Source organism: Chiloscyllium plagiosum, unplaced genomic scaffold, assembly GCF_037043375.1.
Source record: "Chiloscyllium plagiosum isolate Xiang-an unplaced genomic scaffold, Cpla_swu_hap1 HiC_scaffold_40, whole genome shotgun sequence".
Classification (NCBI taxonomy): domain Eukaryota; kingdom Metazoa; phylum Chordata; class Chondrichthyes; order Orectolobiformes; family Hemiscylliidae; genus Chiloscyllium; species Chiloscyllium plagiosum.
The window spans coordinates 10,169,429-10,188,379 of record NW_028270178.1 but is presented as its reverse complement, the minus strand read 5'-3'; the positions used below and the strand labels follow the sequence as shown (position 1 = coordinate 10,188,379).

General features: G+C 52.5%; 1 protein-coding gene across 1 annotated transcript in view; it reads right to left on the bottom strand.

The window, feature by feature from the left end:
* The window catches only part of p2rx3b (purinergic receptor P2X, ligand-gated ion channel, 3b), a 173,495-nt gene that overhangs the window by 88,175 nt on the left and 66,369 nt on the right, over positions 1-18,951 (bottom strand). The window contains exon 4 of the mRNA XM_087981622.1: positions 17,400-17,475. Within this exon, the coding sequence (XP_087837748.1) occupies positions 17,400-17,475 (76 nt within the window). The remainder of the gene's footprint in view (positions 1-17,399; positions 17,476-18,951) is intronic.

Here is an 18,951-nt window from a genome sequence, read left to right as displayed (position 1 = left end):
CAGACACTGTGTGGGGTGGGGGTTATCCCTGTGTGGTATTCCTCCTGCCTCACCCTGCCTCAGGAAACCCGAGGTTCGGACTGAAAGTCACGCGAGTTTATAACAAATCCTCAGGGACAACCTCTCAGTGGGATAAAGCTCAGCTTGGAGCTTTCAGAGCCGCCAGAAAGCAGGAGGGAGGTGGTGCTGGAGAGCTTTCGCAGGGAAAGTTCCGGGCTTTGATCTGAATACTCCTACGCCTGCCTGTGGTCTTGGGTACACTCTCTGGCAAACCCACCGACTCACTAAATCAGCAGCTCATGGACTTGAAAGGCCCCATACAGACAACCAGCAAAACTAATGCCATTTACAAAATACCGTGTAAGGACTGTAACACACACTACATTGGACACACGGGCGGAAAAGCAGCCAGCAGGACACATGCACATCAACTAACGACAAAAAGACATGACCCTCTCTCACTGGCACAAACAGAGGAGGAAGGACAGCCCTTAGACTGGGACAACACACCCATCCTCGGACAAGCCAAACTGAGACACACACACACGGGAATTCCTCGAGGTACGGCATCCCAACCGGAACTCTATCAACAAACACATCGAGTTACAGCCCATCTACCACCCGCTGAGAAACAGGAACAGGAAGTGACCTCACCACAGGAAATGACATCGCCAACCCAAGGATACCCAAACCAATAAATAGAGGGCAGGAATTATCACCAGTGCTTCACCCGGAGGCCCACTGAAAATATTACCCAGTACGGGGACGAAACGTCTGGAAATGAGCCTTCCAGCTCAGCGAGCAAACCGACCTCCAGAACCTCAACCTGAGCCACAGACTTTCACAAAACTCATCATCCAATCATCTTTGTATTTCCACAGACACGCTCGTTTCTACCGAGACCCCAATGGGACAGATTATCGGACACTACTGAAGGCATACGGAATACGCATAGACATCATGGTCACTGGCCAGGTAATCCCCAACCTCCCCGATCGGGGACCCTCCCCTACATCACCGGGACTGGGCGGGTAATCCCCAACCTCCCCGATCGGGGACCCTCCCCTACATCACCGGGACTGGGCGGGTAATCCCCAACCTCCCCGATCGGGGACCCTCCCCTCCATCACCGGGACTGGGCGGGTAATCCCAACCTCCCCCATCGGGGACCCTCCCCTACATCACCGGGACTGGGCGGGTAATCCCCAACCTCCCCCATCGGGGACCCTCCCCTACATCACCAGGACTGGGCGGGTAATCCCCAACCTCCCCGATCGGGGACCCTCCCCTACATCACCGGGACTGGGCGGGTAATCCCCAACCTCCCAGATCGGGGACCCTCCCCTACATCACCGGGACTGGGCGGGTAATCCCCAACCTCCCCCATCGGGGACCCTCCCCTACATCACCGGGACTGGGCGGGGTAATCCCCAACCTCCCCGATCGGGGACCCTCCCCTCCATCACCGGGACTGGGCGGGTAATCCCCAACCTCCCCCATTGGGGACACTCCCCTACATCACCGGGACTGGGCGGGTAATCCCCAACCTCCCCCATCGGGGACCCTCCCCTACTTCACCGGGACTGGGCGGGTAATCCCCAACCTCCCCCATCGGGACCCTCCCCTACATCACCGGGACTGGGCGGGTAATCCCCAACCTCCCCCATCGGGGATCCTCCCCTACATCACCGGGACTGGGCGGGTAATCCCCAACCTCCCCCATCGGGGACCCTCCCCTACATCACCGGGACTGGGCGGGTAATCCCCAACCTCCCCGATCGGGGACCCTCCCCTACATCACGGGGACTGGGCGGGTAATCCCCAACCTCCCCCATCGGGGACCCTCCCCTACATCACCGGGACTGGGCGGGTAATCCCCAACCTCCCCGATCGGGGACCCTCCCCTACATCACCGGGACTGGGCGGGTAATCCCCAACCTCCCCGATCGGGGACCCTCCCCTACATCACCGGGACTGGGCGGGTAATCCCCAACCTCCCCGATCGGGGACCCTCCCCTACATCACCGGGACTGGGCGGGTAATCCCCAACCTCCCCGATCGGGGACCCTCCCTGTACATCACCGGGACTGGGCGGGTAATCCCCAACCTCCCCCATCGGGGACCCTCCCCTACATCACCGGGACTGGGCGGGTAATCCCCAACCTCCCCGATCGGGGACCCTCCCCTACATCACCGGGACTGGGCGGGTAATCCCCAACCTCCCCGATCGGGGACCCTCCCCTACATCACCGGGACTGGGCGGGTAATCCCCAACCTCCCCCATCGGGGACCCTCCCCTACATCACCGGGACTGGGCGGGTAATCCCCAACCTCCCCGATCGGGGACCCTCCCCTACATCACCGGGACTGGGCGGGTAATCCCCAACCTCCCCGATCGGGGACCCTCCCCTCCATCACCGGGACCGAGCGGGTAATCCCCAACCTCCCCGATCGGGGACCCTCCCCTACATCACCGGGACTGGGCGGGTAATCCCCAACCTCCCCCATCGGGGACCCTCCCTGTACATCATCGGGACTGGGCGGGTAATCCCCAACCTCCCCCATCGGGGACCCTCCCCTACATCACCGGGACTGGGCGGGTAATCCCCAACCTCCCCCATCGGGGACCCTCCCCTACATCACCGGGACTGGGCGGGTAATCCCCAACCTCCCCCATCGGGGACCCTCCCCTCCATCACCGGGACTGGGCGGGTAATCCCCAACCTCCCCGATCGGGGACCCTCCCCTACATCACCGGGACTGGGCGGGTAATCCCCAACCTCCCCCATCGGGGACCCTCCCCTACATCATCGGGACTGGGCGGGTAATCCCCAACCTCCCCCATCGGGGACCCTCCCCTACATCACCGGGACTGGGCGGGTAATCCCCAACCTCCCCGATCGGGGACCCTCCCTTACATCACCGGGACTGGGCGGGTAATCCCCAACCTCCCCGATCGGGGACCCTCCCCTACATCACCGGGACTGGGCGGGTAATCCCCAACCTCCCCGATCGGGGACCCTCCCCTACATCACCGGGACTGGGCGGGTAATCCCCAACCTCCCCCATCGGGGACCCTCCCCTACATCACCGGGACTGGGCGGGTAATCCCCAACCTCCCCCATCGGGGACCCTCCCCTACATCACCGGGACTGGGCGGGTAATCCCCAACCTCCCACATCGGGGACCCTCCCCTACATCACCGGGACTGGGCGGGAAATCCCCAACCTCCCCGATCGGGGACCCTCCCCTACATCACCGGGACTGGGCGGGAAATCCCCAACCTCCCCCATCGGGGACCCTCCCCTACATCACCGGGACTGGGCGGGTAATCCCCAACCTCCCCCATCGGGGACCCTCCCCTACATCACCGGGACTGGGCGGGTAATCCCCAACCTCCCCCATCGGGGACCCTCCCCTACATCACCGGGACTGGGCGGGTAATCCCCAACCTCCCCGATCGGGGACCCTCCCCTACATCACCGGGACTGGGCGGGTAATCCCCAACCTCCCCCATCGGGGACCCTCCCCTACATCACCGGGACTGGGCGGGTAATCCCCAACCTCCCCCATCGGGGACCCTCCCTTACATCACCGGGACTGGGCGGGTAATCCCCAACCTCCCCCATCGGGGACCCTCCCCTACATCACCGGGACTGGGCGGGTAATCCCCAACCTCCCCGATCGGTGACCCTCCCCTACATCACCGGGACTGGGCGGGTAATCCCCAACCTCCCCGATCGGGGACCCTCCCCTACATCACCGGGACTGGGCGGGTAATCCCCAACCTCCCCCATCGGGGACCCTCCCCTACATCACCGGGACTGGGCGGGTAATCCCCAACCTCCCCCATCGGGGACCCTCCCCTACATCACCGGGACTGGGCGGGTAATCCCCAACCTCCCCCATCGGGGACCCTCCCCTACATCACCGGGACTGGGCGGGTAATCCCCAACCTCCCCGATCGGGGACCCTCCCCTACATCACCGGGACTGGGCGGGTAATCCCCAGCCTCCCCCATCGGGGACCATCCCCTACATCACCGGGACTGGGCGGGTAATCCCCAACCTCCCCGATCGGGGACCCTCCCCTACATCACCGGGACTGGGCGGGTAATCCCCAACCTCCCCGATCGGGGACCCTCCCTGTACATCACCGGGACTGGGCGGGTAATCCCCAACCTCCCCCACCGGGGACCCTCCCCTACATCACCGGGACTGGGCGGGTAATCCACAACCTCCCCTACATCACCGGGACTGGGCGGGTAATCCCCAACCTCCCCTACATCACCGGGACTGGGCGGGTAATCCCCAACCTCCCCCATCGGGGACCCTCCCCTACATCACCGTGACTGGGCGGGTAATCCCCAACCTCCCCCATCGGGGATCCTCCCCTACATCACCGGGACTGGGCGGGTAATCCCCAACCTCCCCGATCGGGGACCCTCCCCTACATCACCGGGACTGGGCGGGTAATCCCCAACCTCCCCCATCGGGGACCCTCCCCTACATCACCGGGACTGGGCGGGTAATCCCCAACCTCCCCCATCGGGGACCCTCCCCTACATCACCGGGACTGGGCGGGTAATCCCCAACCTCCCCTATCGGGGACCCTCCCCTACATCACCGGGACTGGGCGGGGTAATCCCCAAGCTCCCCCATCGGGGACCCTCCCCTACATCACCGGGACTGGGCGGGTAATCCACAACCTCCCCCATCGGGGACCCTCCCCTACATCACCGGGACTGGGCGGGTAATCCCCAACCTCCCCCATCGGGGACCCTCCCCTACATCACCGGGACTGGGCGGGTAATCCCCAACCTCCCCGATCGGGGACCCTCCCCCACATCACCGGGACTGGGCGGGTAATCCCCAACCTCCCCGATCGGGGACCCTCCCCTACATCACCGGGACTGGGCGGGTAATCCCCAACCTCCCCTACATCACCGGGACTGGGCGGGTAATCCCCAACCTCCCCGATCGGGGACCCTCCCCTACATCACCGGGACTGGGCGGGTAATCCCCAACCTCCCCCATCGGGGACCCTCCCTGTACATCACCGGGACTGGGCGGGTAATCCCCAACCTCCCCCATCGGGGACCCTCCCCTACATCACCGGGACTGGGCGGGTAATCCCCAACCTCCCCGATCGGTGACCCTCCCCTCCATCACCGGGACCGAGCAGGTAATCCCCAACCTCCCCGATCGGGGACCCTCCCCTACATCACCGGGACTGGGCGGGTAATCCCCAACCTCCCCCATCGGGGACCCTCCCCTACATCACCGGGACTGGGCGGGTAATCCCCAACCTCCCCGATCGGGGACCCTCCCTGTACATCACCGGGACTGGGCGGGTAATCCCCAACCTCCCCCATCGGGGACCCTCCCCTACATCATCGGGACTAGGCGGGTAATCCCCAACCTCCCCGATCGGGGACCCTCCCCTACATCACCGGGACTGGGCGGGTAATCCCCAACCTCCCCCATCGGGGACCCTCCCCTACATTACCGGGACTGGGCGGGTTATCCCCAACCTCCCCGATCGGGGACCCTCCCCTACATCACCGGGACTGGGCGGGTAATCCCCAACCTCCCCCATCGGGGACCCTCCCCTACATCACCGGGACTGGGCGGGTAATCCCCAACCTCCCCCATCGGGGACCCTCCCTGTACATCACCGGGACTGGGCGGGTAATCCCCAACCTCCCCGATCGGGGACCCTCCCCTACATCACCGGGACTGGGCGGGTAATCCCCAACCTCCCCGATCGGGGACCCTCCCTGTACATCACCGGGACTGGGCGGGTAATCCCCAACCTCCCACATCGGGGACCCTCCCCTACATCACCGGGACTGGGCGGGTTATCGCCAACCTCCCCCATCGGGACCCTCCCCTACATCACCGGGACTGGGCGGGTAATCCCCAACCTCCCCGATCGGGGACCCTCCCCTACATCACCGGGACTGGGCGGGTAATCCCCAACCTCCCCCATCGGGGACCCTCCCCTACATCACCGGGACTGGGCGGGTAATCACCAACCTCCCCCATCGGGGACCCTCCCCTACATCACCGGGACTGGGCGGGTAATCCCCAACCTCCCCCATCGGGGACCCTCCCCTACATCACCGGGACTGGGCGGGTAATCCCCAACCTCCCCGATCGGGGACCCTCCCTGTACATCACCGGGACTGGGCGGGTAATCCCCAACCTCCCCCATCGGGGACCCTCCCCTACATCATCGGGACTAGGCGGGTAATCCCCAACCTCCCCGATCGGGGACCCTCCCCTACATCACCGGGACTGGGCGGGTAATCCCCAACCTCCCCCATCGGGGACCCTCCCCTACATTACCGGGACTGGGCGGGTTATCCCCAACCTCCCCGATCGGGGACCCTCCCCTACATCACCGGGACTGGGCGGGTAATCCCCAACCTCCCCCATCGGGGACCCTCCCCTACATCACCGGGACTGGGCGGGTAATCCCCAACCTCCCCCATCGGGACCCTCCCCTACATCACCGGGACTGGGCGGGTAATCCCCAACCTCCCCGATCGGGGACCCTCCCCTACATCACCGGGACTGGGCGGGTAATCCCCAACCTCCCCGATCGGGGACCCTCCCCTACATCACCGGGACTGGGCGGGTAATCCCCAACCTCCCCGATCGGGGACCCTCCCCTACATCACCGGGACTGGGCGGGTAATCCCCAACCTCCCCGATCGGGGACCCTCCCCTACATCACCGGGACTGGGCGGGTAATCCCCATCCTCCCCCATCGGGACCCTCCCCTACATCACCGGGACTGGGCGGGTAATCCCCAACCTCCCCGATCGGGGACCCTCCCCTACATCACCGGGACTGGGCGGGTAATCCCCAACCTCCCCGATCGGGGACCCTCCCTGTACATCACCGGGACTGGGCGGGTAATCCCCAACCTCCCCGATCGGGGACCCTCCCCTCCATCACCGGGACTGGGCGGGTAATCCCCAACCTCCCCGATCGGGGACCCTCCCCTACATCACCGGGACTGGGCGGGTAATCCCCAACCTCCCCGATCGGGGACCCTCCCCTACATCACCGGGACTGGGCGGGTAATCCCCAACCTCCCCGATCGGGGACCCTCCCCTACATCACCGGGACTGGGCGGGTAATCCCCAACCTCCCCGATCGGGGACCCTCCCCTACATCACCGGGACTGGGCGGGTAATCCCCAACCTCCCCGATCGGGGACCCTCCCTGTACATCACCGGGACTGGGCGGGTAATCCCCAACCTCCCCGATCGGGGACCCTCCCCTCCATCACCGGGACTGGGCGGGTAATCCCCAACCTCCCCCATCGGGGACCCTCCCCTACATCACCGGGACTGGGCGGGTAATCCCCAACCTCCCCGATCGGGGACCCTCCCCTACATCACCGGGACTGGGCGGGTAATCCCCAACCTCCCCGATCGGGGACCCTCCCCTACATCACCGGGACTGGGCGGGTAATCCCCAACCTCCCCCATCGGGGACCCTCCCCTACATCACCGGGACTGGGCGGGTAATCCCCAACCTCCCCCATCGGGGACCCTCCCCTACATCACCGGGACTGGGCGGGGTAATCCCCAACCTCCCTCATCGGGGACCCTCCCCTACATCACCGGGACTGGGCGGGTAATCCCCAACCTCCCCGATCGGGGACCCTCCCCTACATCACCGGGACTGGGCGGGTAATCCCCAACCTCCCCGATCGGGGACCCTCCCCTACATCACCGGGACTGGGCGGGTAATCCCCAACCTCCCCCATCGGGGACCCTCCCTGTACATCACCGGGACTGGGCGGGTAATCCCCAACCTCCCCAATCGGGGACCCTCCCCTACATCACCGGGACTGGGCAGGTAATCCCCAATCTCCCCGATCGGGGACCCTCCCCTACATCACCGGGACTGGGCGGGTAATCCCCAACCTCCCCGATCGGGGACCCTCCCCTACATCACCGGGACTGGGCGGGTAATCCCCAACCTCCCCGATCGGGGACCCTCCCCTACATCACCGGGGCTGGGTGGGTAATCCCCAACCTCCCCCATCGGGGACCCTCCCCTACATCACCGGGACTGGACGGGTAATCCCCAACCTCCCCGATCGGGGACCCTCCCCTACATCACCGGGACTGGGCGGGTAATCCCCAACCTCCCCGATCGGGGACCCTCCCCTACATCACCGGGACTGGGCGGGTAATCCCCAACATCCCCGATCGGGGACCCTCCCCTACATCACCGGGACTGGGCGGGTAATCCCCAACCTCCCCCATCGGGGACCCTCCCCTACATCACCGGGACTGGGCGGGTAATCCCCAACCTCCCCCATCGGGGACCCTCCCCTACATCACCGGGACTGGGCGGGTAATCCCCAACCTCCCCGATCGGGGACCCTCCCTGTACATCACCGGGACTGGGCGGGTAATCCCCAACCTCCCCGATCGGGGACCCTCCCCTACATCACCAGGACTGGGCGGGGTAATCCCCAACCTCCCCGATCGGGGACCCTCCCCTACATCACCGGGACTGGGCGGGTAATCCCCAACATCCCCGATCGGGGACCCTCCCCTACATCACCGGGACTGGGCGGGTAATCCCCAATCTCCCCCATCGGGGACCCTCCCCTACATCACCAGGACTGGGCGGGGTAATCCCCAACCTCCCCCATCGGGGACCCTCCCCTACATCACCGGGACTGGGCGGGGTAATCCCCAACCTCCCCGATCGGGGACCCTCCCCTACATCACCGGGACTGGGCGGGTAATCCCCAACCTCCCTCATCGGGGACCCTCCCCTACATCACCGGGACTGGGCGGGTAATCCCCAACCTCCCCCATCGGGGACCCTCCCCTACATCACCGGGACTGGGCGGGTAATCCCCAAAACTCACTGAGGAATACTGTGAAATACTGAGGAATACTGAGGAATACTGTGAAACACTGAGGAATACTGAGGAATACTGAGGAATACTGTGAAATACTGAGGAATACTGTGAAATACTGAGGAAAACTGAGGAATACTGTGAAATACTGAGGAATACAGTGAAACACTGAGGAATACTGAGGAATACTGAGGAATACTGAGGAATACTGAGGAATACTGTGAAATACTGAGGAATACAGTTAAATACTGAGGAATACCATGAAACACTGAGGAATACTGAGGAATAATGAGGAATACTGTGTAATACTGAGGAATACTGTGAAACACTGAGGAATACTGAGGAATACCGAGAAACACTGAGGAATACTATGAAATACTGAGGAATACAGTGAAATACTGAGGAATACTGAGGAATAATGAGGAATACTGTGTAATACTGAGGAATACTGTGAAATACTGAGGAATACTGTGAAACACTGAGGAATACTGAGGAATACCAAGAAACACTGAGGAATACAATGAAATACTGAGGAATACAGTGAAATACTGAGGAATACTGAGGAATACTGTGAAATACTGAGGAATACTGAGGAATACCGTGAAATACTGAGGAATACTGAGGAATACCGTAAAACACTGAGGAATACTGTGGAATACTGAGGAATACACTGAAATACTGAGGAATACAGTGAAATACTGAGAAATACAGTGAAACACTGAGGAATACTGTGCAATACTGAGGAATACAGGGAAACACTGAGGAATACAGTGAAATACTGAGGAATACAGTGCAACACTGAGGAATACTGTGTAATACTGAGGAATACTGTGAAATACTGTGGAATACTGTGAAATACTGAGGAATACTGTGAAATACTGAGGAATACTGTGAAATACTGACGAATATTGTGAAACATGAGGAATACTGTGAAACACTGAGGAATACTGTGAAATACTGAGGAATACTGAGGAATACTGTGAAATACTGTGAAATACTGAGGAATACTGAGGAATACAGTGAAACACTGAGGAATACTGTGAAATACTGAGGAATACCGTGAAACACTGAGGAATCCTGTGTAATACTGAGGAATACTGTGGAATACTGTGTAATACTGAGGAATACTGTGAAATACTGAGGAATACTGTGAAATACTGACGAATATTGTGAAACATGAGGAATACTGTGAAACACTGAGGAATACTGTGAAATACTGAGGAATACTGAGGAATACTGTGAAATACTGAGGAATACTGTGGAATACTGTGCAATACTGAGGAATACCGTGAAACACTGAGGAATACTGTGTAATACTGAGGAATACTGTGAAATACTGACGAATATTGTGAAACATGAGGAATACTGCGAAACACTGAGGAATACTGTGTAATACTGAGGAATACTGTGAAACACTGAGGAATACTGTGAAATACTGAGGAATACCGTGAAACACTGAGGAATACTGTGTAATACTGAGGAATACTGTGAAACACTGAGGAATACCGTGAAACACTGAGGAATACAGTGAAATACTGAGGAATACAGTGAAACATGAGGAATACAGTGAAATACTGAGGAATACAGTGAAATACTGTGGAATACTGTGAAATACTGAGGAATACAGTGAAATACTGTGGAACACTGTGAAATACTGAGGAATACTGAGGAATACAGTGAAATACTGAGGAATACCGTGAAACACTGAGGAATACTGTGTAATACTGCCGAATACTGTGAAACACTGAGGAATACTGAGGAATACTGTGTAATACTGAGGAATACCGTGAAACACTGAGGAATACTGAGGAATACTGTGGAATACTGTGTAATACTGAGGAATACTGTGAAATACTGAGGAATACCGTGAAACACTGAGGAATACTGTGTAATACTGAGGAATAGTGTGAAATACTGTGCAATACTGTGTAATACTGAGGAATACTGTGAAATACTGAGGAAAACAGTGAAATACTGACAAATATTGTGAAACATGAGGAATACTGTGAAACACTGAGGAATACTGTGTAATACTGAGGAATACTGTGAAATACTGTGGAATACTGTGTAATACTGTGGAATACTGTGTGATACTGAGGAATACTGTGAAATACTGAGGAATACAGTGAAATACTGAGGAATACTGAGGAATACTGTGAAATACTGTGAAATACTGAGGAATACAGTTAAATACTGAGGAATACTGAGGAATACAGTGAAACACTGAGGAATACTGTGAAATACAGTGAAATACTGAGGAATACTGAGGAATACTGTGAAATACTGAGGAATACTGGGGAATACTGTGAAATACTAAGGAATACCGTGAAACACTGAGGAATACTGTGTAATACTGAGGAATACTGTGAAACACTGAGGAATACTGAGGAATACTGAGGAATACTGTGTAATACTGAGGAATACCGTGAAACACTGAGGAATACAGTGAAATACTGAGGAATATTGTGAAATACTGAGGAATACAGTGAAATACTGAGGAATACTGTGTAATACTGAGGAATACCGTGAAACACTGAGGAATACCATGAAACACTGAGGAATACAGTGAAATACTGAGGAATATTGTGAACTACTGAGGAATACTGTGAAATACTGAGGAATACAGTGAAATACTGTGGAATACTGAGGAATACTGTGAACTACTGAGGAATACTGAGGAATACTGTGAAATACTGAGGAATACTGTGAAACACTGAGGAATACTGTGAAATACTGTGTAATACTGAGGAATACCGTGAAACACTGAGGAATATTGTGAAATACTGAGGAATACAGTGAAATACTGAGGAATACTGTGTAATACTGAGGAATACCGTGAAACAATGAGGAATACCGTGAAACATTGAGGAATACAGTGAAATACTGAGGAATATTGTGAAATACTGAGGAATACTGTGAAATACTGAGGAATACAGTGAAATACTGTGGAATACTGAGGAATACTGAGGAATACTGTGAACTACTGAGGAATACTGAGGAATACTGTGAAATACTGAGGAATACTGTGAAACACTGAGGAATACTGTGAAATACTGAGGAATACTGTGAAACACTGAGGAATACTGAGGAATACTGTGAAATACTGAGGAATACTGTGAAATACTGAGGAATACTGAGGAATACCGTGAAACACTGAGGAATACTGAGGAATACTGAGGAATACTGTGAAATACTGAGGAATACTGTGAAACACTGAGGAATACTGTGAAATACTGAGGAATACTGTGAAATACTGAGGAATACAGAGAAACACTGAGGAATACTGAGGAATACTGTGAAATACAGAGGAATACAGTGAAACACTGAGGAATACCGTGAAACACTGAGGAATACAGTGAAACACTGAGGAATACTGAGGAATAATGAGGAATACTGTGTAATACTGAGGAATACTGTGAAATACTGAGGAATACTGTGAAACACTGAGGAATACTGAGGAATACTGTGTAATACTGAGGAATACTGTGAAACACTGAGGAATACAGTGAAATACTGAGGAATACCGAGAAACACTGAGGAATACTATGAAATACTGAGGAATACAGTGAAATACTGAGGAATACTGAGGAATACCGTGAAATACTGAGGAATACTGAGGAATACCGTAAAACACGGAGGAATACTGTGAAACACTGAGGAATACTGTGAAATTCTGAGGAATACTGAGGAATATTGTGAAATACTGTGAAATACTGAGGAATACTGTGAAACACTGAGGAATACTGTGAAATACTGAGGAATACTGTGAAACACTGAGGAATACTGTGAAATACTGAGGAATACTGAGGAATACAGTGAAACACTGAGGAATATTGTGAAACACTGAGGAATACTGTGAAATACTGAGGAATACTGAGGAATACAGGGAAACACTGAGGAATACAGTGAAATACTGAAGAATACAGTGAAACACTGAGGAATACTGTGTAATACTGAGGAATACTGTGAAACACTGAGGAATACTGAGGAATACTGTGAAATACTGAGGAATACCGTGAAACACTGAGGAATACTGTGTAATACTGAGGAATACTGTGAAACACTGAGGAATACTGTGAAATACTGAGGAATACTGTGAAACACTGAGGAATACTGTAAAATACTGAGGAATACTGAGGAATACAGTGAAACACTGAGGAATATTGTGAAACACTGAGGAATACTGTGAAATACTGAGGAATACTGAGGAATACAGGGAAACACTGAGGAATACAGTGAAATACTGAGGAATACAGTGAAACACTGAGGAATACTGTGTAATACTGAGGAATACTGTGAAATACTGTGGAATACTGTGTAATACTGAGGAATACTGTGAAATACTGAGGAATACTGTGAAATACTGACGAATATTGTGAAACATGAGGAATACTGTGAAACACTGAGGAATACTGTGAAATACTGAGGAATACTGAGGAATACAGTGAAACACTGAGGAATACTGTGAAATACTGAGGAATACCGTGAAACACTGAGGAATACTGTGTAATACTGAGGAATACTGTGAAATACTGAGGAATACTGTGAAATACTGACGAATATTGTGAAACATGAGGAATACTGTGAAACACTGAGGAATACTGTGAAATACAGTGAAACACTGAGGAATACAGTGAAACACTGAGGAATACTGTGAAATACTGAGGAATACTGAGGAATACTGTGAAATACTGAGGAATACTGTGGAATACAGTGCAATACTGAGGAACACCGTGAAACACTGAGGAATACTGTGTAATACTGAGGAATACTGTGAAATACTGTGGAATACTGTGTAATACTGAGGAATACTGTGAAATACTGAGGAATACTGTGAAATACTGACGAATATTGTGAAACATGAGGAATAATGTGAAACACTGAGGAATACTGTGAAATACTGAGGAATACTGAGGAATACTGTGAAATACTGAGGAACACCATGAAACACTGAGGAATACTGTGTAATACGGAGGAATACTGTGAAACACTGAGGAATACTGAGGAATACTGTGAAATACTGAGGAATACCGTGAAACACTGAGGAATACTGTGTAATACTGAGGAATACTGTGAAACACTGAGGAATACCGTGAAACACTGAGGAATACAGTGAAACACTGAGGAATACAGTGAAATACTGAGGAATACAGTGAAATACTGTGGAATACTGTGAAATACTGAGGAATACAGTGAAATACTGTGGAATACTGTGAAATACTGAGGAATACTGAGGAATACAGTGAAACACTGAGGAATACTGTGAAATACTGAGGAATACTGAGGAATACTGTGAAATACTGAGGAATACAGTGAAATACTGTGGAATACTGTGAAATACTGAGGAATACTGAGGAATACAGTGAAATACTGAGGAATACTGTGAAACACTGAGGAATACTGTGTAATACTGAGGAATACTGTGAAACACTGAGGAATACTGTGTAATACTGAGGAATACCGTGAAACACTGAGGAATACTGAGGAATACTGTGGAATACTGTGTAATACTGAGGAATACTGTGAAATACTGAGGAATACCGTGAAACACTGAGGAATACTGTGTAATACTGTGAAATACTGTGGAATACTGTGTAATACTGAGGAATACTGTGAAATACTGAGGAAAACAGTGAAATACTGACGAATATTGTGAAACATGAGGAATACTGTGAAACACTGAGGAATACTGTGTAATACTGAGGAATACTGTGAAATACTGTGGAATACTGCGTAATACTGTGGAATACTGTGTGATACTGAGGAATACTGTGAAATACTGAGGAATACAGTGAAATACTGAGGAATACTGAGGAATACTGTGAAATACTGTGAAATACTGAGGAATACAGTGAAATACTGAGGAATACTGAGGAATACTGAGGAATACTGTGAAATACTGTGAAATACTGAGGAATACAGTGAAACACTGACGAATATTGTGAAACATGAGGAATACTGTGAAACACTGAGGAATACTGTGAAATACTGAGGAATACTGGGGAATACTGTGAAATACTGAGGAATACCGTGAAACACTGAGGAATACTGTGTAATACTGAGGAATACTGTGAAACACTGAGGAATACTGAGGAATACTGAGGAATACTGTGTAATACTGAGGAATACCGTGAAACACTGAGGAATACAGTGAAATACTGAGGAATATTGTGAAATACTGAGGAATACTGTGAAATACTGAGGAATACAGTGAAATACTGAGGAATACTGTGTAATACTGAGGAATACCGTGAAACACTGAGGAATACAGTGAAATACTGAGGAATATTGTGAAATACTGAGGAATACTGTGAAATACTGAGGAATACAGTGAAATACTGAGGAATACTGAGGAATACCGTGAAACACTGAGGAATACAGTGAAATACTGAGGAATACTGTCAAATACTGTGGAATACTGAGGAATACTGAGGAATACAGTGAAACACTGAGTAATACTGTGAAATACTGAGGAATACTGTGAAATACTGAGGAATACTGAGGAATACTGAGGAATACTGAGGAATACTGTGAAATACTGAGGAATACTGAGGAATACTGTGAATTACTGAGGAATACTGTGAAATACAGTGAAATACTGAGGAATACAGTGAAACACTGAGGAATACAGTGAATTACTGAGGAATACTGTGAAATACAGTGAAATACTGAGGACTATAGTGAAACACTGAGGAATACTGAGGAATACTGAGGAATACAGTGAAATACTGAGGAATACTGTGAAATACTGAGGAATACTGAGGAATACAGTGAAATACTGAGGAATACTGAGGAATACTGAGGAATACTGTGAAATACTGAGGAATACTGTGAAATACAGTGAAATACTGAGGACTACAGTGAAACACTGAGGAATACTGAGGAATACAGTGAAATACTGAGGAATACTGTGAAATACTGAGGAATACTGAGGAATACTGTGAAATACTGAGGAATACAGTGAAATACTGAGGAATACTGAGGAATACTGAGGAATACAGTGAAACACTGAGGAATACTGTGAAATACAGTGAAATACTGAGGAATACTGAGGAATACTGAGGAATACAGTGAAATACTGAGGAATACTGTGAAATACAGTGAAATACTGAGGAATACTGAGGAATACAATGAAATACTGAGGAATACTGTGAAACACAGGAATACTTAGGAATACTGAGGAATACAATGAAATACTGAGGAATACAGTGAAATGCTGAGGAATACTGTGAAATACTGAGGAATACTGTGAAATACTGAGGAATACTGAGGAATACAGTGAAACACTGAGGAATACAGTGAAATACTGAGGAATACTGAGGAATACCGTGAAATACTGAGGAATACCGTGAAACACTGAGGAATACTGTGAAACACTGAGGAATACTGAGGAATACAGTGAAATACTGAGGTATATTGTGAAATACTGAGGAATACCGTGAAATACTGAGGAATACAGTGAAATACTGAGGAATATTGTGAAACATGAGGAATATTGTGAAATGCTGAGGAATACTGTGAAATACTGAGGAATACTGGGGAATACTGAGGAATATTGTGACATACTGAGGAATACTGTGAAACACTGAGGAATACTGAGGAATACAGTGAAATACTGAGGAATACTGAGGAATACTGAGGAACACTGAGGAATACAGTGAAATACTGAGGAATACTGAGGAATACAGTGAAATACTGAGGAATACTGTGAAATACAGTGAAATACAGTGAAATACAGTGAAATACTGAGGAATACTGAGGAATACAGTGAAATACTGAGGAATACTGTGAAATACAGTGAAATACTGAGGAATACTGAGGAATACTGTGAAATACTGAGGAATACTGAGGAATACTGTGAAATACAGTGAAATACTGAGGAATACTGAGGAATACAGTGAAATACTGAGGAATACAGTGAAACACTGAGGAATACAGTGAAATACTGAGGAATACTGAGGAATACTGTGAAATACTGAGGAATACTGAGGAATACTGAGGAATACTGTGAAATACTGAGGAATACTGAGGATTACTGAGGAATACAGTGAAATACTGAGGAATACTGTGAAATACTGAGGAATACTGAGGAATGCTGAGGAATACTGAGGAATACTGTGAAATACTGAGGAATACTGAGGATTACTGAGGAATACTGAGGAATACAGTGAAATACTGAGGAATACTGAGGAATACTGTGAAACACTGAGGAATAGTGTGAAATACTGAGGAATACTGAGGAATGCTGGGGAATACAGTGAAACACTGAGGAATACAGTGAAATACTGAGGAATATTGAGGAATACAGTGAAATACTGAGGAATACAGTGAAATACTGAGGAATACTGTGAAATACTGAGGAATATTGAGGAATACAGTGAAATACTGAGGAATACTGTGAAATACTGAGGAATACTGAGGAATACTGAGGAATACAGTGAAATACTGAGGAATACTGAGGAATACTGTGAAAAATCGAGCGTGGGGTCTGAGAAACTCACCGCTGCCGATTTGGTGGGTCATCTGAGCGTCGCATTGGTCATCGGTCTGACAGAGATACTCCTTATTATCCGGGTCCTATAGACACACAACACAGCCCCGTTACTGTCCAGCACGCTCACTGTGGCCGGAGAGTGACCAGGGAGGGTCACTGTGGGCGGAGAGTGACCAGGGAGGGACACTGTGGGCAGAGAGTGACCAGGGAGGGTCACTGTGGGCAGAGAGTGACCAGGGAGGGTCACTGTGGGCGGAGAGTGACCAGGGAGGGTCACTGTGGGCAGAGAGTGACCAGGGAGGGACACTGTGGGCAGAGAGTGACCAGGGAGGGACACTGTGGCCAGAGAGTGACCAGGGAGGGTCACTGTGGGGAGATAGTGACCAGGGAGGGACACTGTGGCCAGTGAGTGATGAGGGAGGGTCACTGTGGGCAGAGAGTGACCAGGGAGGGACACTGTGGCCAGAGAGTGACCAGGGAGGGACACTGTGGCCAGAGAGTGACCAGGAAGGGTCACTGTGGGCAGAGATAGACCAGGGAGGGACACTGTGGCCAGAGAGTGACCAGGGAGGGACACTGTGGCCAGAGAGTGACCAGGGAGGGTCACTGTGGGCAGAGAGTGACCAGAGAGGGACACTGTGGCCAGAGAGTGACAAGGGAGGGACACTGTGGGTGGAGAGTGACCAGGGAGGGTCACTGTGGGCGGAGAGTGACCAGGGAGGGACACTGTGGCCAGAGAGTGACCAGGGAGGGACACTGTGGCCAGAGAGTGACCAGGGAGACTCATTGTGGGCAGGGAGTGACCAGGGAGGGTGAGTGCAGGCAGAGAGTGACCAGGAAGGGTCACTGTGGGCAGAGAGTGACCAGGGAGGGACACTGTGGCCAGAGAGTGACCAGGGAGGGACACTGTGGGCAGGGAGTGACCAAGGAGGGTGAGTGCAGGCAGAGAGTGACCAGGGAGTGTCACTGTGGGCAGAGAGTGACCAGGGAGTGTCACTGTGGGCAGAGAGTGACCAGGGTGGGACACTGTGGGCAGAGAGTGACCAGGGAGGGACACTGTGGGTGGAGAGTGACCAGGGAGGGTCACTGTGGGCAGGGAGTGACCAGGGAGGGACTCTGTGGCCAGTGAGTGACCAGGGAGGGACATTGTGGCCAGAGAGTGACCAGGGAGTGACACTGTGGGCAGAGAGTGACCAGGGAGGGTCAATGTGGGCAGTGAGTGACCAGGGAGGGACATTGTGGGCGGAGAGTGACCAGGGAGGGTCACTGTGGGGAGAGAGTGACCAGGGAGGGTCACTGTGGCTGGAGAGAGTGACCAGGGCGGGTCAATGCAGCTGGAGAGTGACCAGGGAGGGACACTGTGGGCAGAGAGTGACCAGGGAGGGTCACTGTGGGCAGAGAGTGACCAGGGAGGGTCAGTGCAGGCAGAGAGTGACCAGGGAGGGACACTGTGGGCATAGAGTGACCATGGAGGGACACTGTAGCCAGAGAGTGACCAGGGAGGGTCACTGTGGCTGGAGAGTGACCAGGGAGGGTAACTGTGGCTGCAGAGTGACAAG